The sequence below is a fragment of the Meriones unguiculatus genome, chromosome 9 (assembly GCF_030254825.1).
Source record: "Meriones unguiculatus strain TT.TT164.6M chromosome 9, Bangor_MerUng_6.1, whole genome shotgun sequence".
NCBI classification, from domain to species: domain Eukaryota; kingdom Metazoa; phylum Chordata; class Mammalia; order Rodentia; family Muridae; genus Meriones; species Meriones unguiculatus.
In genome coordinates, this window is record NC_083357.1 from 23,677,363 (window position 1) to 23,701,373 (window position 24,011).

Consider the following 24,011-nt stretch of genomic DNA (forward strand, 5'->3'; position numbering starts at 1 on the left):
TTAGCCCCTCCACCACAGAAACCCAAAAGTACCTGATCTTCAAACTAGGATATTAATGATTGCTAGGTTGCTATAGTTTCAGTATATTGATGAACTGGTGAGAAGAACTACTGTTTGGAGCACATGCTCCTATTGTAAATTGATAGACAGTTTCCTAAATAAAGACACAAATCTGTCATGTGCTGTGGAACCAGCAGAAGTCAGCATGAACTGAGATGATTTGGGTTCAGAACCTGTACAGGGGGTTGCTCTTGCATAGGACTGGAATTTGGCTCCCGGAACTGACATCAACAGCTCACAGCCACTTGGAATCACCACTCTAGGAGGATCTGACACCTCTGGCTTACACACACACACACACACACACACACTAATAATATATATGTTAAAGTTATAAGTTGTAGAACTAGGAATAATATTAGTTCCCAGTCTGTGAAAAAGGAAAACTTAGGAGTTCTCTTCCCTGTCCTCATTCTCCTAAAAGGGAAGTTTGGTTTTGGTAAAGTTTCTCTGTTTACTAATTACTAGCAGGTGAATGGTTGCTTATATGAATAAAAGTAGGCAGCAGGATTTGTAGGTTTTGTTTGTTTGTTTCCCTCAGTCCTAGGGATTGACCAGGGCCTTTCATGTTAGATAAGTGTTCTAACACTTAGCTGCATTCCATGTCATAACTGCTTTATGTTCTTCTGTAATGGGAAATGAAATGAAAAAAAAATGTAGCTTGGCTATGTTTGGATATATTAAGACAATTCTATCTCTTTATGGAACCTTATTTTTTATTGTGAAAGAGTTGATTTTTAAAAAAGACATGTTGCTCTTTGGGCATGTATATTTTATTTAGAATATAGCACACCCAGGCACCGTTGAAGGGCTGCATCTAAGTCCTTGCAAAGCTCAAGGTGAATGCTAAAGGGAGGTTGTGGGCCACAGGGGTAGCTCAGTGGTAGAGTGCTGACATCCCTCAGACTTTTCAACCCCAGCATCCCCTAGGTAAATAAATGACACAAGTAGTAACTAATGAGTTTATTAGCTTTTGCAGTATTGAATGCAAAATTCTAGCATTTAGCCAAATACTTGCTACCAACGGACAAGGGAAAATTTCAGCTGTACATGATGAACATTCATTCATGTATCAGTTTCCTAATGGAATTGAGCAACCTGTCACTCTGCCCTTTGCTTTAAACTTAATTCTGTATTTGTGTACATGCCATAGTACCACCTTAGTGCTTCTTGGTCTTCAGTACTTTGGCTTCTCACAACTTGGGACTCCAGCCTTGCAGCAGCGGTCGGATATATTTCCCATAGGCAGGGTTCTCCTATGTTTATGAGAAGTACATTATTTAAAGAACACTTTTAGAATTAATGACTTCACTTGCAAATTAAGTACTTCACTTTAAAAATGTAACATTACCTAAGAGTCTTAATTTTTCGAATTATTTTTGAACTTCATTTTGTGTGAACATATGGTAAAAATGTTGCCAAAAAGCATGCTTTCTTAGGCAGATTTTAAACTGTGCATGCAGGTGGCTGATTAAAAGAAAAACCTACAGCTTATTCTCCACTTTTGGAATTTAATACAAATAAAAACCTTCACTATTTGAGGTGTTTTGAAATTGAACATGAACCACAAAGCAAGGAACCAGAAAGTAGAAACAGGGAGGCAATGTTCTTCTTACCCATCAGCTTCTTTCTCCTTTCTTATATACTCAGCTTCTAAGTGTATTTCATTTTTGTTTTTACATCCCCACTGCAGTGTTTCCTCCCTCTTCTCCTCCCAGTCCCTTCTCCCCACCTCTTTTCTGCATGTCCTGCCCCTATCACTAGAGCAGGCCTCCTATGGATGGGTATCAACCAAACATGGCATATCATGCACCTCACCTCGTAATAACACTGGACAAGTCAGCCCAGTATGAGGAAAGGGTCCCAAGAGCAGGCAAAAGTGTCAGAGACAACAACTTCTCCCACTATTATTAGTCTTGCAAGAAGACCAAGCTATGCAACTGTAACATGTATGCAGAGGCCCAGGTCAGTCCCATGCATGCTCCCTGGTTTTTGGTTCAGTTTCTGTGAGCCCCTACTGACCCAGGTTAACCGATTCTGTGGGTTTTCTTGCTGTGTCTTTGACCCTTCTGGCTCTTACAATCCTTCCTCCCCCTCTTTTGTAGGATTTCCTGGCTCTGCCTAATGTTTGGCTCTGGATTTCAGCATCCGTTTCTGTCAGTTTCTGGATGAAGCCTCTCTGATCACAATTGGATTAGGCACAATCTATGAGTATAGCAGAATATCACTAGGCATTATTTTCCTGACTTTTTTTTTTTTTTTCAGTTGTGTTTGGTTCTATCCCAGGTCTCTGGGCTATCCAGCCTCTGGGTCCCGGCTGTCTAGGCAGTGTCAAGGCTGGGCTACCTCTAGTGTCATGGGTCTCAGGTTGGACTAATCATTGGTTGGCTACTCCCACAATTTCTGTGCTACCTTTACCCTAGCACATCTGGTAGGCAGAACAAATTGAAGTCCAAAGGTTTTATGGCTGGGCTGGTATCCCAATCCCTCCACTGGAAGTCTTGCCTGGTTACAGGAGATGGCCAGTTCTGGCTCTGTGTCGCCCACTGATAGGAGTTATAGCTAGGGCACCCTTGTAGATTCCTGGGAATTTGCATTGCATCAGGTTTCTAGGTTGTCCCTGATATGCCCCTCAATTCCAGTTGTCTCCCAGTACTCTCCCTCCATCCTCCCCCAATCTGATCCCTCTGATTCCTGCCCCCCCCCAGCCTCCCTACCTCCAACCATCATGTCGATTCTATTTTTCCTTTCCCAGAGAGATTCATACTTTTCCCCCTTGAACCTTTCTTGTTACTTAGCTTCTCTGGGTCTGTGGATTATAAAAGCTGCTATGAACATAGTCGAGCAAGTGTCCTTGTGGTATGATGGAACATCCTTTGGGTATACGCCCAGGAGTGGTATAGCTGAGTCTTGATGTAGAACTATTCCCAATTTTCTAAGAAACCACCAAACTGATTTCCAAAGTGGTTATATAAGTTTACACTCCCACAAGCAATTGAGGTGTATTCCCCCTGGCTCCACATCCTTGCCAGTATGAACTTTCACTTGTGGTTTTGATACTAGCCATTCTGATAGGTGCCAAATGGAATCCCAGAGTCATTTTGATTTGTATTTCCTTGAAGGTGAAGGATGTCGAACTTTTTTTATTGTTGTTGTTTCTCAGCCATTTGAGATTCTCTGTTAAGATCCATACCTTATTTTTAAATTGGATTATTTGGTGTGTTGATGGCTGGTTTCTTGAGTTCTTTATATATTTTGGAAATTAGCCTTCTGTCAGATGTGGGATTGATGAAGATCTTTTTCCATTTTGTAGGCTGCTGTTTTGTCTTATTTAGTGTCTTTTGCCTTACAAAAGATTTTCAGTTTCATGAGGTCTCATTTATTAATTTTTGATCTTAGAACCTGATGTGTTGGTGTTCTGTTCAGGGAGTTGTCTCCGAGCCAATGCATTCAAGGCTCTTCCCTACTTTCCCTTCTATCAGGTTCATTGTATTTGCATTTATGTTGAGGTCTTTGATCTACTTGGACTTGAGTTTTGTGCAGGGTTGTAGGCTTAGATTTTTCATCAAACCTAGGGTTCTTAAATAGCATGCCCTCTCACGAGCCAGCTTCCAGCAAAACATGTACCCAGCTTGCAGCAAAATATCATATAACAAAACAGTCTTCAAGGAAACCAAAAACTTCCACTTCACAGGGTGATAGATATGAATCTATTTACCTTCTTCTACATGCCGACATTCAGTTAGACCAGCACCATTTGTTGAAGATGCTTTCTTTTTTTTCCTTTGTATAATTTTGGCTTCTTTGTAAAAAATCAAGTATCCATAAGTGTGTGGGTTTACATCTAGGTCTGAATTTGGTCCATTGATCAACCAGTCTGTTTCTTTGCCAATATCATGCAATTTTTATTACTATTGCTCTGTAGTATAATTTGAAGTCAGGGATGGAGATATCTCCAGAAGTTCTTTTATTGTACAGGATTGTTTTTAGCTATCCTGGTTTTTTTGTTTTTTCATATGAAGTTGAGTATTGTTCTTTCAAGGTCTGTAAAGAATTGTGTTGGCATTTTGATGGGGATTGCGTTGAATCTGTAGATTGCTTTTGGTAAGATGGCCGTTTTTACTGTATTAATCCTACTGATCCATGAACATGGGAGAACTTTCCATCTTCTGATATCTTCTCCAGTTTCTTTCTTTCTAAGACTTGAAGTTTTTGTCATACAGGTCTTTTACTTGCTTGGTTTGAGTTCCACCAAGATATTTTCTATCATTTGTGGCTATTGTGAAGGGTGTTATTTCCCTGAGTTCTTTCTCATCCCGTTTATCAGTTTATCATTTGTATATAGGAGGGCTACTGTTTTTTGTTTTGTTTTGTTTTTTAGTTAATCTTGAATTCAGCCACTTTGCTAAAGGTGTTTATCAGCTTTAGGAGTTCACTGGTAGAATGTTTGGGGTCACTCACGTATACTATCATACCATGTGCAAATAGCAATACTTTGACTTCTTCCTTTCCAACTTGATCTCCTTTACTTGTATTATTGCTCTAGCTAGAGCTTCAAGAACTATATTGAAGAGATATGGAGAGAGTGGACAGCCTTGTCTTGTTCTTGATTTAGTGGTCCCATTGTTTCCGAATGGAGTGCAGAGTTCTTTATAGCTAACTCCTAGTCTTCCATACTATTTTCTTGCTCATTTCCTTTTTCCTGTCTACAGAAAACTATAAGATCCTTAACACAGGTCTACACTCCATTCTCCACTGCTTATGCAAAAGCAGCACACCAGCATTGCACAGTAAATATTCTTTGAATAAGTGAACTGGATATGATTTAACACTTTTCACTGTTCCTTGGACATGCTTTAGCAATAGAGTTATTGAAAGAATAGGGTTTTGCTGTGGTGTGATATATACATGTAATCCTGGCATTTGGGAGATAGGAATTCAAGGCCAGCCTGGACTACACAAGACCCTCAAACAAATACTTAAAAGAAAGGGTTCTTGGTTTGACGTGGCCTCTGATGATTCCTTCTTGCTTCCATAGGAGATTGCGTGGATGTGATTTCATGTGGGGAGGGAGAACCATTTATGGCAGCTTTCTAGATCAGTCAGAAATTAAAAACCAGGCACTAGTAGAGAAAGCTCATCCCAACCTGCCCCAGACAGACAGCTAAGACATGAAGCCTGGCACTTTACTTCCGGCAGAACACTAGCACTTGTATTTTTGTGTCCATAGGGCATGTTTCAACATAGCTGCTGTTTCAACAAATAAGTTAAAATACCTGAATGTACCGTTTTTCTATTAAAAAAATGTCTGCTGCACTTCAGAATTATGGCCCATCAAAAAAAAAATAGCCTTTAAAAATGTTGGTGCTTGGGCTGGAGAGATGGCTCAGATGTTAAGAGGACTGGCTGCTCTTCCAGGGGTCCTGAGTTCAATTCTCAGCAACCATGTGGTGGCTCCCAACCATCTATAATGAGATGTGGTGTCCTCTTCTGGCACGCAGGCAGAACATTGTATACATAATAAACAAATAAATAAACAAATCTTTAAAAAAGATGGTGCTTTTCAAAGGAACAGGAACTGTGAGATAATGTGGCTGAGTATTAGCAGTCAACCAAGTTATCATTTTGACTAAGTGGAGTCAAAACCATCTGTAACCTCCCATTCCTAAACTGCTGTTCATGAAATAGCCACACTGCTGTATCTGTCACTTTTAACAGGGTAATATAAGGCAGGCTGATGGGTGTGTGTGGCATCTATATCATTATGTAGGTCATAAGAACCTCTTTCCTTGGTTAAGCCGAAGGAAGTAGAGTTAAAGGAACTGGATGAAGTATGTCAACCTTTTACATAATCAGTCAGTGTGGTGGGCTAGTCACATTTCTGCAAGCCTGCTATGGTTTCCAGATTAAAGTCTTTTAGGAATGAAGAAAAACAGGGTAGCCCCTACTGCAATCTTTCGTGAGCCCGAGGCATCTAGGTGAGCAGAGTGTTTTCCTGTGCTGCCAGTTAAACAGGTCTGAGCTGTGTCTCTGCATTTGCTGACAGGTAAGCGGGGAGGGGCGATGGTTCTGTGGCATACCAAAGAGCATAGGTCTCTCTTGAGACCATGGGAAGCAGGCTGGGTTGGGAAGGGCTGCTTTGCTTTTATGCCAGGATTGAAACATTAGCAAGGACAGAGGTCTATCCATTAGAAAAGTAAAGAACTAGAAATAGTTTTAGCTGTAAGGAGCAGTAAACGTGTAAGTCACTTACATTTCCTTGAGTTGAAATGATGTCAGCTTGTGGATGGTGCCTGACTGAAATGGACTGGCCTTCTGTCTGGCAGCCATCCTGGAGCTTATGGCTTTAGATAATAATGTTACACTAAGCTCTGATGTGTGCAGAATACGAACTGTCAAGATCCAGTCTAATAACACTTGGCTAAGTGCGAGAGAAAGCCTGAGTGTTGGTCACTGCACTGTTAAGACACCTTTCTGAAGTTGGACTAAAGAGAAAGTTTCACCATCTGAAAGACATTTGTTTATAAATTCTAATATACACAGCCCAGTGAAACAACTTGTATGTGGGCCTAAAGATAGATAGATTCTTTGTTGGGATTATCTGTGTCAAATCTGCCTGGGCTTCCTAAATTTGAAGCACAGTTACCCACTGATGTTCATAAATTTGGCTAGTGAGGCTGGGATAACTGAAATTCTCTCTGAGGACAGTCTTATCACCATCCCCCTTATGAGGCATGTGCTGTCCCTGCCCACTGATGGCAGTGCCTCAAATTTCCTATCACCTTTGAATGTGCACTTTTATCTACATAAAACAGAGCTGAGAGGCTGAAAATAAGATGGTTTGAGCACTGCTGTGATTTATCTTAGTTTTGTTAATGTAAAAGCCAGCTTGCTGATATGTGTGTATGCCTTTGGGTATGTCAAGTCAAGATTTAGAAATGAGCCTTTCTCCTAATGCTCGTTCCACGTTTTTGAGCTGCACATTTTGCTGATTTCAGTTCCTGCCAGGCTGCACCCCCTGGTTTCTTTTATGTATCCTCTGAAAGTATTTTAAACAGATGCACCGTGCCAAGTGATTTTCAAGCTAAGCAGAATCGATTACAATGGGGGAAACATGGAGATGTATTTACTGCATGTGCTCTGCCGTCTTACATAATTTATAACGGGTTTCACTCAAATACCTGAGTATTGGCTGGTGACTTCTGAGCCCACTCAAACAGACGTTCGTAGACGTGTCCATCATAACAGCCGAGTGCCGAGTTCAAACAATGATCCGTGAAGTCAAAAGCATCAGTTAACAAGATAGCATCCTTCCTGAGAGAGGAAACAAATTGTGAGCACTTCACCTTGCTCTGAGGAGTCTAATCAACCCACAGGAAGTAATTAGAAGTTGTATCATTATCCACTGTTTGAACAATTCATCTTTATTACTTGTTTTTTTTTATTAGTTATATATGCACAGGATAAAAAACAGCAAAGAGTTATTTAAGGCTTGTTATTTAACAACTAGGGCTTGCTTAGTGGACATAATTTCCAACACTGGAAAAATAAATAATGGGAAAAAAAATCAGCCTATCTCCCAGTGTGCTGGTTAGTTTTATCAAGCTGACACAATTTGAGCCGCCTGGGAAGAGGGAGCCCTAAATGAAGAAATTGCCTCCATCAGATTGGCCGGTAGACATGTCTGTGGAACATTTTCTTGATTCTTGATTGCTGTGGGAGGGCCAAGCCCACTGTGGGCATGCCATCTCTGGGCGGGTGGTCTTGGGTTGTTCAGAAAAGGCAGCTAAACACTCCATGGGGAACAAGCCAGTCAGGAGCATTCTACCATGGTCTCTTCTTCACTCAGTTGCTGCCTCCAGATTCTGCCTTAAGTGCCTGCCTTGGTTTCCCTTAATGATGGACTGTAACCTTAGAGCCAAATAAACCCTTTCTTTCTTGGTTTCAGTCAGTGTTTTATCACAACCGAAAGCAGCTAGTGCACCCAGCATCTCCATCTCAGTTTTTTCTCCCCAAAGACATTGCTAGTCTTTTAGCTGGTATCTATACAGATATCTCCTAATATTTTTTGTAACTTCTTGATGCTTCAGTTTTAGACGTTATCTATTGACTATTATAAAACACACACACACACATGGGTTTCCTTTTGGGAGACAGAATCTTACTATTTAGTCCAGGCTGTCCTGGAACTCTGTGTAACCCAGGCTGCCATGCAGTACTCCCCACCCCAGACTTCTGATGGCTGGGATGACAGGCACATTGCACAGTCCTGGCTGGATTTACACCAGCTGGACTGAGCAGTTTTCTCTTTATCCCTGTCTTCTCAACCCCATTCTTTTCCCCCTCGGCTTTCCTGCCTCCTAACATAGTTGTAATTTTACCAAGATTAATTAATATTCAGTATTGACATGTTGACTGTATGACACTGAGCCATTTGAGGTAGCTAGAATAATACACCTAATTATATTAGTGGGTTTAAAATTTGTCTTGTTTTGTTTTGAGATAAGGTCTTGCTTAAGGTCTTGGTTGGTCTGAACTTCTATGTGGATCAACATGGCCATGTTTTTTTTTTTTGTCATTTATTTGTTTTTTGGGACAGGGTCTCACTGTGTAGTTTTGGCTGGTCTAGAACTCCTTATGTAGCTCTGGCTGGCCCTGAACTGAGCAGTGCATGTGGAGGTCAGAGGACAAGTTGCAAGAGTCACATGTCGGTCTCAGGGATCAAACTCAAATTGTCATCTTGCTGGCCTTTAATCCTGTTTTGACAATAACTGATGAGCGCCTCCTGTTTTGACAAGAGCTATTGAGCTGTACTTCTTGTTTAACGTTCCTTATGACCCTTGTGGTCTCATTTCTCTTGGTAGTCGGCTGAAATTTCATGGTCCATTGTATTCTCTCCCTAAAAATATATCCAGCAGTTTTTCTTTCTTTGTCACGCTGGTTTAACCTGGGTCACTCCATGTTTTCAGCCACCACCTCTGTGATTCTATGTGGCTGGAAGGACTAGCCTGCACTGTTGTCCTAAGTGCTCACGTGAGCCAGCCACAGCCTCGCAGTCATGTTCCATTGCTCTGGTTCACTGACTAGTGATTATTTCACAGTCTCTTCCATCTTCAGGTCCACCTCCTCCTTCCTTACCAGAGTGACTTTGATCCCATTTCACTGATCAAGTGGAAGTCATAGGGCTTCCCACAGATTCTGACCCCTGAGCATTATACACAGAGGACTCAGATGGATGGAGACATGGCTCAGTGGTTAATAGCACTTGCTACTCTTGTAGAGGACCTCAGTTTAGCTGATCACACTCAGATGCTGGCTCACAACTGTCTGTAGCGCCTCGGCTGTTGCACACGTGTGTGCACTTAGATATATGGAGGAAATTAAAAAATGAAATTAAAAAATGAAAGCTGGGTGGTGGTGGCACATGCTTTTAGTTCCAGCACTTGGGAGGCAGAGGCAGTGGATCTCCAGGTTGGAGGCCAGCTTGGTCTACAGAACAAGTTCCAGTACAGCCAGGGCTACACCGAGAAACCAAAGCAAGCAAGCAACCAACCAAAATTAAAAACAAACAAACAAGCTCTTGTCTTTCTTCCTTTTCCTCTCCCAGCCCACATTTTGGTTCCTCTTTTAACTGAATTTGGGAGTATTTTGTTTCCTTTCTCCAGTTCTCCTGCTCTTTCTGGAGATTTGATTTGATTCATTTTGGCTTGTACTTCTAGCCCTTCATTGAAATACCTCTTGTTAGGTCCCCTACTGTCTTTGCAGGGTCCTAACACTTCTCATTCAATTGTCACTTGATGATATCATCTCTCTCATGGCTTTAAATATCAGCCACATGCCATTGACTTCCAAATTTATCTGCCCTGTGTCACCTGCTTACTGGCTTCTGTACTAGATTTCTAACAGGATTTTTAAATGTACCAAGTCCCAAAACAAACTCCTGATCTTGTCAATCTTATCTGAAGCTGCCCTGGAGTAGTATTCCCTTTTATGATAAATGGCCTGACTTCCTCTTTCTATTTTGTACCATATCTAATTGTCAGCAAGCCCTGTTCTATTTTCAAAGCATCTCCAAACATTACCCACTTCCCGCCACATCATCAGTCCTCCTCTCTGGTCCAATCCATGATCATCTCTCACCTGTCTTCCTGCTATTTACTGGTTAATTTATTTATACTGACTAAATTTGGGGCTATAGGTTAAACCCATGGCCTATGCACACTGAGCAAGGAAGCACTCCACCTCAAGAGCTCTACTCCCAGCCCCTGCTCTATATTATTCAAAAATATATATAAGCGGCTGGGAGATGGCTCAGTTGATAAAGGCCTTGAGGACCTAAGTTTGATTCCCAGAACTTATGTTGGGGGAAAAAAGGCTAGGTGTGGTGTTGAGCATAAAAAAAAAAAAAAAAAAAAAAAAAAAAAAAAGTCATTGGTACTTGAGAAAGGACACCTGAGTTGTCTTTTGGCTCTGGTCTCCACATGTACACACACACACACACACACACACACACACACACACACCAACAAAAAACGAAACAAAAACCAAACTAAACCAAAACAACAAAGAAAAACAAAACCCCAACCGCCAAACCCCATGCATCAGCATGTATATAAGTGTGTATATACCCCCAGGCGTGAAGAGAGAGACATTAGCTTATTTTAGGTTATAACTGCTGTGATCTAAACATTTCCATTTCCACACACAGTAAAAACCCAAATCTTTAAAGTGGTTACAGTTATACACCCCAATCTCTCTTGTTTCACCTTGCACCCATACTCTGTAACCTTTGTTCTTATCTTCCACTTCAACCATGCTTCCTGTTGGGATTGGTAAGCAGGCATTTCTACAGCCAGCCCCAGGGGACCTGACAGGTGGAACATCAGGCATCTGTGAGGCCACCTCCAGAATCTGTGGTGACAGTGACCACCTTCGACCACCTGCAGACCACCTGCTTGTTCTGCACATGTGCTGGGTCACCTTATAAGAGGACTCGCCCCTCCTTCTCTCTCTCTCTTTCCCACGGGCCCCCTAATAAGAGCTCCCACATGGAACCTGTCACGTGGTGAGATTTATGAACCCGCCGTATAACTCTGACACAACATTGGTGCATTGGGAATAGATTCTTTCTGCGGCCAGGCTGCACGGCAGCTGCTCCCAGCGCCAGCACTGCCATGGTTGCTGCTGGAAACCTATTTCATTTCAAATCTGCCCGTGACCCACTTTCCAGCAGCCAGATCTCTAACCTCCTACATGCAACACCAGTTGGATTGCTGAGTTTCCCTCAGTGGTCAGCATAAATGTCTCTCTTGGCAGGGAAGACTGACAATGTTGAGTGTCTGGCAACTTTCTGGTACCTTTTGAGATGGAGAAACCCTCAACCATGGCCTTCACTGGCTCTGGTTGACCCTTTTTTGCTGACTTCCATTCAGGGCTTCTTTTTCTCTTGGGTGAGATCTCTCTCTACCAGCACGGTTTTCCTCTCTCTCCTCTACAAAAATCCTAGCTCTGGGTAACCGTGTCTGAACAGAAAAATGTGCCCTTGGTCTCTGGCCAACACTGATGAGCTGTTGGAACAGATAGTATCATGCCAGTCTGCTGGGACACACTTCCTCCAACAAAGCCACACCTACTGCAACAAGGCCACACCTCCTAATAGCACAGCTCCCTATAGACCAAATACTCAAACACATGAGTCTGTGGGGGCCATTCCTATTCAAGCGACTACAAAGGGCCGAGAGTGCAGTGTCTCAGTTGGTAGAGTACTTGCCCAGCATGCACAAAGTCCTAGGTTCAAACCTCAGCACTGCATAAAAACTGGGTGTGGTGGCTAATGCTGTAATTCCAGCACCAAGAAGATGGGGACAGGGTGGTCAGAGGTTCAAGGCTATCTTTGGCTATATAGCAAGTTCAAAGCCAGTTTGGGCTACATGAGATCCTGTCTCAAAACAAATATATGTATGATGTTCTTACGGCATTCTAGTAGGGCTCCAGAAATGAATGTGCATCTCCAGTCTGCCGCCTGGACATGCACAGCCATCCTTCAGTGGAGGTGTTCGGCGTGATTTAAAGTGCTAAGACCGAGCTGGGTCAGTTCACTGGCCTCACACTGAGAGCTAATTTTGGTGCCTCTTAGAATACTATCCTGCCCCTGATTTGTCACCCCTGAAATCTGAGGGGTTAGTGGCTAATCCAGTCAGAGAACTGTGATGCTGAATTGATAAGAACACAGAGACTGTTTTATGTATAATTACTCTGCACTAAGAAAGGAAACTTAGGATCCATAATGTAAGTAGATCAATTTGTGCTTTCCAGGCATGTGTTGCAGCTTCTATCTATGGAGCCAAGGCAAGCACTTAGAAAAGCAGAGTGCAGATTAAAACACACACACACACACACACACACACAAACACACACACAAACAGACACCCTGTACCATGCTTATGAAGTGTTAAGGGTCTTTTGTTGTTGTTTTTTGAGACAGGGTTTCTCTCTGTAGCCCTGGCTGTCCTGGACTTATTTTGTCCAGGCTGGCCTTGAACTCATAGAGATCTGCCTGCCTCTGTCTCCCAGAGTGCAGGAAGGATTGCAGGAGTGCGCCACTATGCCAAGCTGTGTTAGGGGTTTTAATGCGCCTGGTTATTACAAGCCAGGCCCAGGTGACTTTCTTTTTTTTCATATGTATTGAAAACACTAATCATTTCAGAAAGTTAGAAAGTTAGGCCAACTTGAGCTTGAACTATGTAGTACTAATTACAGCCTTACTGGCCCCATACCAGACCTCCAGCATTAGGGTGAGTTTGACCCCTGGTAAAATTATTTTAGGCATACTTTTGGCCATTTTTGTTTATATTATTACTTGCTTACTTTGGTGAGGATACAGTATGGTGTGTGTTTGGAGGATGACTATGGAAGCTGTGCTAGTCTTCTACTGTATGGTATCAGACTCAGATTGCCCAGTTTGGTTGGGCACCTGTGGACCCATCTCTCTACCCCATATTTGGTGGTTTAATTGAACAAACATTTATTAGCCACTAGCTATTGCTCAGGTGCTGATATGTAGCCGCAAAAGCTTGTTAACACTTCATTTTTGAAGCAAAAAGCATTTGGGTTTTTTTTTTAACCTCTTATGAAAACCTATACAATTTTAAGATTGTTTTACTGATAATGAGAGCTGCTGGCAGTCCCGGGGGAAAAGTCACTTCCCTCCACTTATAGCAGGCATCATACCTTTTGCCCAGCAAGGCTTCAAAGTGTTGTGTTCTCAAGTCATCCTGTTTTTTGTTATACTGACACTAGTAAATAATTCATAGTGTTTAATATCTGCTCCTTCCTGTAGTCTGGTCAGGTCAGACTTCTGTTTTGATGTGTGCTTAAAGCAATATTTACTCTATGTATCAGAGAGCAGGATGAATACTGCTAGCATTCATGGCTCTCGTTTGTACATGATCATCTCTACATTTAAAAAGTATCTATTAATGCCTTACAAATCAGTATACAAATTACTAAGTCTAAACAAGTCATCTTGAAGCTAAGGGAGTATCCCAGACACATTCATTAAACTTGGTAAGAATTTACTTACGGCACATTATACAAAGACATGGCTGTGTGTAACAAACACCCCGTGCACCATCACACACGGGTGGAGAGTGAATGCTCGGTGGTCACACAGCTCCCTGACTCCCCTGCCTAGTCATGCGTGGTGTGTAAGTTCACTCCCACAAGCCTGGCCTTCCTCCTCAGCGGAACAGGGAGTGTTCAAAGGCTGCATGGATTAAATGAGACGATGCATATAACAGCACACAAACACTCACTGAACTGGTTATGAGTAAACTGTTATTATTAAGATGCCCATGTGTAGCAGCCTTGATCTTAGTCACATTCCTTAGACACTGCCTCTTGCCAATGTTGAAGAGTTCAACTGAGGTACTGGTTTATTCTTTTCTATTGTTGGTTGTGGTTTTTCAAAACAGGGTTTCTCTGTGTAGCCCTGGCTGTACTGGAATTCTTTCTGTAGACCAGGCTGGCCTCAAACTAATAGAGATCCACCTGCCTCTGCCTTCTTAATGCTGGGACTAAATATGTGTGCCATCACTGCCCGGCCCTAATTTATTCTTTAGTTTCTAATTTTCTCCCGATTCCTCTAGGGTTTCTTTCATTAAGCCCAATGCTTTCTGTTGGTATTATTGTGCTAGGTGTCAGCCTGACCAGACCCCAATTTTGCAAGGTCTTAGAGGAAAAGTAACCTGTGCACCAGGGTCTAACTTGGTCACTCACCGGATCAAGGGAAGCAGGCCTAGGAAGGCTGCTCTTGCCATGTCCACTTGGGCCCCAGACAGGAAGCCATCATGCAGAAAATCGCCTGAGTTCATCAGAATGCCGTATAAGGCACAGAGGTCGCAGAGACGCTGGAGCACCTGCTGAATCTCCGGCTCATTGTCTAGTTTCTCCACAGCTTCCTTAAAACTCTTTACAGTGATGTAGTAGCAGTGAGCCTACAGAGACACAAAGATGCATAGGCTACTGACCGTCATTCCCAGTGACACCGATCATTCTGGATGCTTGGCAAGGTGACTAGGTAGGTGGATCTTCTAGAGACTGGTGTCTTGTTCACTCCAGGTCTGATTGAACCTTTTTGGTAATGTGAACGTGTGCGAGTGCGTGCGTGCGTGTGCGTATGTTTGTGTTTGGGGCTGGGTTGAGTGTGAAACTGGGCCTTTGGATTTTTCATTTTGCTTCACTCAGCTTCAAGAGCAGTAGAAAGTAGAAAGAATACAGGAATATTGAAGGGTGGCAGTCCCATTTTTCTCACTGTCTAGCATGTTAGACAGTGTTTACACTCGATACACCAGGGAATGACGTAAAGGCTGGAGGTATATGTGACAGGTATCTTAGCTAAAGCATAAGCCCCCGGATGTAAGCAGTTCTGCTTAGTAGGCCATGGGTGAGGGTTGGCTCTGTTGGCTCTGAACCACTTAGTATAGAGCTAATCAAGTGAGGACAGTGACCTCTGCCCTTTGGACTCCTTTCCTGGGGTTCCCTCTCTCCTCACCCCAACAACTAAAGGATGAGTGCCTGCCCCAGCGGGAGACCTTCAGGACCCTATTGTGAAATGATTGGAATGCAGGCTGGTGCAGAGCACCTCCTTTGTGCACTAGGAAACGTGAGTTCTAGTAGGGAGTGAGAGGAGGATATCAAGCAGCAGGTCTCTCTCCTCCGGAACTCCCGGAAGCTCCCGAGGACATGCCTGGGCCTTTGTGGTACGTGGGAAAGGAAGGTGTCTTGGCTCAGCGATTTCACTTCTCTGAGCTGTGTGTCCTCTGCCTTAGACAGGATTCTGTTAGCTTCCCTCATGCTAACCAATGGAGCTCTGGCAAGCAGTGGCTGGTCAGAGCAGAGGTTTAGAAGACAGACAAGGGAACACTGGGCAGGTGTGGCTCCTTTCCTGGGACTGAGGAGGGTCCTGGCTAACCCTCTGGTTGTGTAAGGGTCTCAGCACAGCGGGCAGTAGACTGACAGTTGCCCCCCATAGCATGCATGATTCTTCTAGAATGAAGGTCTCCTCCTAAACTTGGCAGTCTCCCCCTGCAAGGGAAAGAAGGACTAGCCATCTTACCATGCTCCATGCACCCTCCTCTTCCTCTCCCTGCTCGGCCTGCCTCACCCTTGGCTCAATTTTCCCGCTTCAGCATCCCCTCTGGAACATCTGCACTGCCTCCCAGGTACCTGGCCTCTCCTTCCTACTCTGATACCTGCTTGCTCTCTTTGCTGGAAAACCTCTCCCAAGCTGCCTCAGACAGCCAACTGCTGCTTGAAGCCTTAGCCCATGGACCCCTTTCTTCTCTGAAGTCCTCTGGGCTCTGCAGGGAATGTAACCAGCAGCTGTTGCCTCCTCATCCTAGTGCTTCCCTGATGATAGCTGTTTGTAGGCAGTACCTTTGCTGTTTAATATCCAGTGCGGGCACAGAGTGGATGCTCAAATATTTGCCGACTAATGGTGAAATATGCACAAACACAAAAGATAATGGGAATTGGATCAGACATCCTCGGATTGCCTGTGGGGCTAAGGGAAGACTTGACCTGCTTTTGTGTCTGGGAGAAGCTATTTGAACAACCTGATGCAAATCCAGTAGCAACGCCTCATTACCTTCTCCTAAGGGCTGCCAGCAAGATGCTTTGCTTTAATTAAAATTCTCTGGACTACAGCCTTGGATGTGAGATGAGGGTAGTCTCTGTGGAGCAGGGGTGGGGAAGAATGTGAACTTGAGTTTTTCTTAGCACGGTGGCCTGCCTGGAAAGAGAACACTCCCCTCATGGCTTTAGCTCACAGGCAGCTCACCTTGGCGGCCTGAAGGTGTATGACAGCAGTCTGGTTCCAGGCGTCATGCTGGTCAAGCCCAGATCTCATGAGGGACTGTGTATGGTGTACCGCATCCTTTATAAGCCTGGAAACCAAAGAAAAGAGCTTTAGCATCCCGAATAAGCAGGAAAGAAAACTGATGGGCTGCTGGGGTCTTTCAAAAATAGAAATGATCTCACCGACCTCTTACATGTCATAAAGCTAACTGCTTCATAAACATCTCTGTAAGGCATTCCCAGTTTGCAATGAGAAAACCCGAGTCCCAGAGAAGTTAATTAACTTGTTCAGGGTCACACAGCTAGCAAGGAATGGCTAAGACTTTTCCTTTCCTTTTGAGATAGGGTATTGCTGTATAGCCCAGAGTGACCTAGAACTTTCCATCCTCCTGCTTTAGCCTCCTGGGATTTTTTTCAGCCTTAGGATTTCAGGTAACTTCAGGCCATTCTGTTGACTGGCTCCTTATGGCCAGACAAGGAGAATGTTTTTTTCTTCAAAGGCTACTTCTGTTTGCAAGTTCCACCTGAGGTACCTAATTACAGAAGCAGAAAACCACCTCCCGGTCCTCTGAGTTGCTGACTTGCTGACCTTCAGCCTCTTTTCCACTCCATCTGACCCTTGGAATATGGGTGTAAAGCAAACTGTTTATTTATTAAGCAGTGTTTACTCAGCTTTTTTAGGGAATTGCTAAGCACACTGAGTTCCAAGCAGGGAGAGGTAGAACGGCATTTTAATTCCCCAGCAGTCTGCCTTTCCCTTTCCAGCCTTTCCAGCCACCTTAGCTCTGTGTGTCCTGAGTGTTTATCAGGCTACTGTACTGGGTTCCCACTTATGAATACAGTGCCCGGCAGACTGTAAGCATTTAAAAGGATTGTGGAATGAGTAAGCAAATGTCTCAAGTTTCCAGTGATCCTAAAATAGCCGCTACCTCCCTGGGACACAGGTTGGAATGTAAGCTTTCTTAGTGTATGCTGGAAATGTTTCCTCTAGTTTTTGGCATTTTGGTCCGGGGCTGAGTTCAGAAATTTCCCCTGTAGGTAGTTACATTTCTTCAGCGGTTGTGGTTGTATTAGAGTGTCTTCCTTCCCAGCTTCTGGAGCATTCAGTCATTCCTGACACAGTTGGTATTTGGTGATATTTATTAAATGACAAATGTGCAAGTGTGTTGTTGTTTTAATAGAATTCATGTTCTGGGTTAGAGAGATGACTCAGCAATTAAGAGCACTGGCTGCTCTTTCTGAAGACCCAAGTTTGAGCCCCGGGATCTGCATGGCAGCTCACAACTTTCTGTAATGCTAGTTCCAAGAGATTCAGTGTCTACTTCTGGCATTCGTGGGCACTGCATGCCTATGGCGCACAAATATGCATGCAACAAACATTCATATACATAAAATGAAAATAAATAATAAAAAACAAATTCGTAGTTGTGTGTGAAGGCACACACCTTTAATCCTAGCACTGGGGAGACAGAGACCAGCTGGGATACTACCAGCTACCCAGGACTCTGTGAGTTCCAGGCTACCCAGTTCTGCATACTGAGACCCTTATTCAAGTAAACAACAACAAATAATACATGTTCTTTTAAAAAAAGATTTATGTATTTATATATATATATATTTATATATATGTGCTTTCTGCTTACATGCAGGAGCCCACGGAAGCCAGAAGAGCATGTCGGGTCCCCTGGAACTGGAGTTATATTGTAAACTACCCTATGTAGTGCTAGGAATCCAAGCTGAGTCCTTTGCGAGAACAGTAGCATCTCTTAATTGTTGAACCATCCCTCTAGCTCTGAGTCCTTGGTTTTGATCATGTTCCTTGGACTCTACCAGAGCATGAATATAACCCAGTTCTATTCTGAGGTATAATCACATTTTTTAAAATTACTTCTATTGTTCATTATTTATTTAAAATGTATTATATACATGTAATGTATGTGCATGTATGTGTGCAAGTAGTGTGTGTGTGTGTGTGTGTGTGTGTGTGTGTGTGTGTGTTGGGGGCACATGCACTTTCATAGAGTCCAGGAGGATATCAGAGATCCTCCTTCATCACCCTTTAATGAATTCCCTTGAGGCAGGGTCTCTCAGTGGTACATGGAGCTAGGCTGGCAGCCAGCAGCACAGGCATTACAAGTACTCCTAACTGTGCCTACCTATTGTACACGGGTGCTGTGGCAATAAACTTACCTCTGAAAATTACTTTTAGATTGTGGGATAGTTCAGGCTTAAAGCACTACTTTACTTGTTTTGATTTGTGTGTCATTTCCTTTACAGTGATTTGCATCTGAGTGCATTTGTTATATTGGAAGTCAACATAGGAACCCAAAGGTTTAAGAAATTCCTCTCACAGGTGATAGAGGTGACCAGGATAAAGAAATGATGGTGGTCAATGGCTGAGGACAAGGTGTCCCTTAATCTACACCCACAGTGATAGGAGGTGAGAGGTCTGGAGAGGCTCAGGATGCCAGTAGCTTGTAGAACACTGTCTTCTGGTATCCCAGCTGGTCCTAAAGGTCCTAGTGTGGGAAGGTCACTCTCAGTTGGATTGCTGACTTCTCAACACTAGCTTACCTGGCAGACACATGTGCCCAGGCTGTGGTATAGATGTCTGGGCAGAGGAAGTCAGCTGCTGTCTGGGCTGGGCACCTGGATGGCCTTGGTGAGGCAAGATACATGACAGACTGAGGGAGAGGCTTCTGTGATGTGGGGGACACCTGAGCCTGAAGGTAGCTCTTCATCAGAAACCTGGGGGTGAAAGTAGAGACAGACGAGACAGCGTGAGACTTTGTGGGAGCCCTACCCCCAGCTGCCCTCCTTCCCAGGGGCATCCATTTTCATGCTGTGTTCCTGTGAGGAGAGCCAGGGCTCCAGGCCTCTGTCCAGACCCTTCCCAACAGTCACTCCTCACTCCAACACCTGGGCCCCTATCTTCTGTAGGATCCTCAGTGAGGTGTACCTAAAGTGCTAGTTTCTTTAACAGGTGACAGGGGCTGCAGAGCTGGGCCAGATGCCCTTAGATCCTAAACACAGACCCTGTGAGGCTTGAGCAAACAGAAGCTTCACCACCAGGGTCTTCTGACTTAGGACTGAGGACATAAGTACAGTGTGGCCTTTCCAAACTGTCAGACATATGAAAGAGCACTGACATGAGGAAGAGCGATAGCAACTCCCGCTGCTGCTGTGAGGCAATCTAGAGGTTACAGGCTCTGTGCTCAGACAACCCGGGCTCCAATCATGTAAATTTCTTGTCAAGTGCAGGGTACAGGCTTCTTAGTGATGCTCTTGTGTTATTTCTATAACTTGAAAAAGAAAAACCCAGTAAAGGCTAAATGTTGAACTTGCCAGTGAACTCTTTTCTCCTTGGATGTTGAATATCTGCTCTGTTTATTCACCAAAAAATAAATGAGTAAGAGAGAATTAACCATCCGAAACAGCTGGCAAGAAACAGCCTATTTGGAGGAGGCCAGTGTGTCTTCCTCCTGCCTCTCAGGGTGGAGCCATTTTGTGCTAGCTCTTGGCTTAGGAAAGTGCCTGCTCTCAAGAAAATCCTGGCTTAGCTAGCAAGTAGAGCTAAGAAGCTAAGCAAAAAGTTGTAGACAATTATGGATTGTGATAACTTCCAAAGGACATATGTGGTTTTAGGTGGCAGGGGTCAAGGGTACCATGGAAAGGCATGTGTGGCCAGCAGAGGCAGGAGGACCTGAGCAGGTTGGATATGGAGGCAGCATCTGGGTCAGAATGACTCAAAGAACATGGGATATACTGTGGCATTTTCCTTCAAGTAGGGGGAAGCCAATGAACCATTTCAATCAAGACAAAGATGTAATTTTCTCTGGGCTTTGAAAAGAGCTCCATGGTTGCCTGTGGAGAAGTGGGGACAAGGAGAGAAGCAAGAGAGAAGGGAGGAGGAGCCTGATGCTGCTACTTGGGTGAGACAGAGGGATGGCCTGGCTGGGAACAGCAGAAAATCTGGGTTAAGTGGGCAGATTAGGGGCACGCTGGGATTTGGACAGCCCTCAGATGGTACTTTCCCAAACCTTACTTCCTCTACGGGCACAGACAGAAGCCCTGGTTTGAACACAAGCTTAGGGGGGCCCCAAGGGTAGGGCAGAGGTCTGGAAAACTCTAGACTTTACCTGGCCACTTGCAGATAGAGCACCGTGTTCTCACCCTCATAAGTGCAAGAGGCTATCACTCTAGTGACCAGTGTTGGCAGACCGCTCAGCTTTGAGTAGCCATGACCACCGCAGGCCCTGCGACATATCTCTGCCCCCTGGGCACAGAAGTCCGAAAACATGGCCTTCATACCCGTGCTCAGTGCATGGAGCTGCAAGAACAAAGTAGTAGAAGGGTCCTGTAGAGCCATCCAGGCTTGCCGCTTAGTGTCTGCTGCACGCTGGCCATGGCTGTGAGGTTGGTGCCATGCTTAGCTTGCTGCTTTGTGGGGTGGCGGACAAAACTAATAGTTAGAGGCTAAGGGTCGTTCAAAGTCTCACAGTTAGGTAGTGTGGCCATGGTAAGAATGAAGGAAAATCTGTTCTAGCCAGCATCTCCAGGATCTTCAGAAAAGGAGCCTTCCTGGATTGGGCACCCCACCCTGTAAGAGTCACAGGAGCTTGCCAGTAGGCAGAAGTTTGGAAAGTGTTCAAAGAAGGCAGGTGTTTACCATTAGCCCATATCCAGAGTTGTATAGGAGGGCACCATGGTCCAACTGTCTACCCAAACTCGTGTTGAAATCTAAACCCCAAACAGTGGAGTCAGGAGGTGGACCTTTGGTAAGGATTAGGTCATCAGGTGAAACCTTGGTTTGGTGTTAGTGGCTGAAATGGCTGGACTATCTTTTCCAAAACTTGCATTGAAATACAATTATACAAGTGCTGCCTTTGAGAACTTCCATTATATTTCTCTTTATCCCTTCCTCTTTCCTGCCTTCCTCCCTCCCCTCCTCTGTGCGTGTATATGTGTGTGTGTATGACCACAGTGCATGTATGGAGGTCAGAGGACGACTAGCAGGAGCAAATTTTCTCTATCTACTATGTGGGTTCTAGGTATGTAAATCAAGTCAGCAGGCTTGGCAGTAAGCACCTTTACCCATGGAGCCGTGTGGTTGGCCCTATAGTTGCCATCTGAACTGTTTTAAGAGGTCATTGGACTATGAGGGTTCCTGGTCATGGATGGGTTAATGCTGTTGTGGGACTGAGTTCCATATTGTGGAAGTTGCTTTGTTATAAAACCACATCCCCTTTCTCAGTGTCTTCCCACTCTTTCTCTTGTCATATAATGTCCTCTGTCGTGGTCTCACACAGCAGGAAGGCCCTTTCCAAACAGCAGCACCATGACAGAGTCTGGGCATCTCCAGATGTGGGAGAAATTAATTTCTGTTGTGTGCAAGCCACTGAGTTTATAGAAGTTTGATAGAGCATCTGAACAGAGTAGGGGAAGGTGCCAGACAACAGCCAGTTTAAGGTTCTGGTTCTTGAAAGCCCCTATCCATCTTCCAGACTTCCACACCCTTGAAAGAAAGGCCTTCTTTTCCCTTTCTGCTTAAGGAAAAGGTTAATGAAGCAATGCTTTAAAAGCACGGTGCCTATAAAACTGAAGGTGTGGGTGAGTCACACCCTCACCCGAGACCTGAGAGAACTGAACCGATGCATAGCTTGGACCATGGTACTTTCTCTGGGCCTGCCATGTTTTTAGATTTTTGGAAGGAGGCAGAGAGTGCCTGTGTAGGTGGATACTATGGTGGAGGACTCTGGGAAGCCTTGGTTGTTGAACACATTGATAGTTCTGTTATGTTTGTGGCCAGTGGAATAAATCGGGTTAGTTCAGGTCAAACTGTGCCATCAAATGAGTTCAAGTGGCTTTGTGTGCAGCTGTGTTGGTTTCTCTCCCACATAAAGGATTGAGGGTCTGTGTCCTCTCTGCTCACATTACCTCTCACATTGTTGGAGCTCTCTAGGGGCCAGGTGTCTGTGGACCTCCATAATATGGCACCTTCACCCTGATGAGTGGGATGTTGGGAGTGTGAAGGCTTATGGGAGCCAGGCTGTGGTCAGTTCCCAACAACTGGAGCAGCATTGGCCACCCTCCAGCAGCAGCTCCCAGCAAACAGGATGTACCTCAGGCAGGGGGCTGAAGTCCTTCTTCAGAATGGCACTGTAGGAGCTGTGGAAGAATTCCAAGAGGCTGGTGGCCGTGAAATGGAAGGCATAGCTTAGGGCGAGCTGAGGAAGGAGTTTTTGCTGCTGTGTCTGGAAGTCCAGGATTTTTGCCTCTGGGTCACTGAAAGGGGCAAAGAAGCAAAAGTTTAAAAATTCACTCCAAGCTGTCTTCTCATAGTCTTGACACTGTCAAAACCATAAAAGTGGACTGTTGCAAGGCTGACATGAGGTTACTGTTTTAAACCTTACCTGCCAGCAACATCCACATGCGCATATATGTATATATTTCTATATACATATCTACAGCATTTATGTTCATTATCTTACATGAAAATCTGAAAGGTTCTGACCTTCAAAGCAGCTGGACCCAAAGACCAGGTGAAGGGGTGTGGACCTGCCCTACTGATGACTAGCATTCATGGTCTTTCCCTGTCTTCGTGTGCTTGCTGTGCTACAGGAAATGCATTGAGCTTAACAATCTATAGGTATGAACTTGTGCCCAAAGGAACATAGAAAAGGACCATGTCTACTAACACCTGTGCCTTCAGTACTTGGGACTATGTCCAACATACAGAGGCTGGAGTCATGGGGTTGGCAAAGGTTGTGAATGTGGGAAGTCTCCCAAAGCTGATGGGAGTCTGGAGTCCTCCTTACAGCCTTGGGACACCCTGCTGCCCAGGTAGAGACCTGCAGGCCAGCAGCAGCACAGTTACCACCTTCTTTTGAGTACACAGTCCTCCAGGGAAGATGCCATCTGCCTGGAATTCAAAAGCTCAGGCCTCACACCGAGGATTTTTTGGGTTTCCAGAAGAAGGGCCTCTGAGACTCAAGCTTGGCAGCCTTACCATATTTCACTCTTACCACCACCCTGAAACTCTGTCCCTGTGACCTTTATTTTACATACATAGAAGCTGAGGCAAAAAGAAGTGCATATGTCCAGGTCAGCCTGGCGTCTAATCTGCAGTGTGTTCATGGCAGGCTGCAGTCCATGCCTGGGGTCATTGGCATGAATAACACCAGGTCCCAGGGATGGGTATTTTCAAGTTTATTCCTGGCAACCTCACAATGCACAAGTCGGACACAGACCTGGGAGGGGCCTCGTTAAGCCCAGGACCAGTCAACAGGGCTGGGATGAAAACTGTTTTTTTTTTTTTTTTTTTTTTTTCATCACCACTGGCTGTTAGACTGTGACACGCTCTGCCCCTGCATCCTGTTCTCACTGTAGTCTGCTGCATCTTGAGAGTATGTGCTCATTTGGGACATATCCTAAAAGACTGTTGTTTCCATGAAATTTAAATTTAACTAGTGCATTAAACACATACGCTCTGTGAGCTATCATATAGCAGGCCTCGGCATTCTGTGTCATGGAATGGAAGGGATGGGAATCAGGCACAACAGACAGTGAAAAGAAAGGGCCTGGTCTCAGCTTTC

The 24,011-nt window shown here is 44.4% G+C and overlaps 1 protein-coding gene across 4 annotated transcripts in view; it reads right to left on the reverse strand.

Moving 5' to 3' along the window:
* Positions 1 to 24,011, reverse strand: part of Acox2 (acyl-CoA oxidase 2) — a 33,585-nt gene that overhangs the window by 692 nt on the left and 8,882 nt on the right. For 2 of the 4 annotated variants that reach the window (XM_021647308.2, XM_021647307.2), the window contains exons 9-15: positions 22,539 to 22,701; positions 20,556 to 20,746; positions 18,991 to 19,164; positions 16,400 to 16,505; positions 14,338 to 14,555; positions 7,242 to 7,374; positions 1,220 to 1,316 (exon numbers count right to left, since the gene is read on the reverse strand). In XM_021647308.2, coding sequence (XP_021502983.1) covers positions 1,254 to 1,316; positions 7,242 to 7,374; positions 14,338 to 14,555; positions 16,400 to 16,505; positions 18,991 to 19,164; positions 20,556 to 20,746; positions 22,539 to 22,701 — 1,048 coding nt within the window. In that variant the 3' untranslated portion in view covers positions 1,220 to 1,253. Of the gene's footprint in view, positions 1 to 1,008; positions 5,551 to 7,241; positions 7,375 to 14,337; positions 14,556 to 16,399; positions 16,506 to 18,990; positions 19,165 to 20,555; positions 20,747 to 22,538; positions 22,702 to 24,011 lie in introns of those variants that run through there. The other 2 variants (XM_021647306.2, XM_060390937.1) reach the window with 2 other exon arrangements.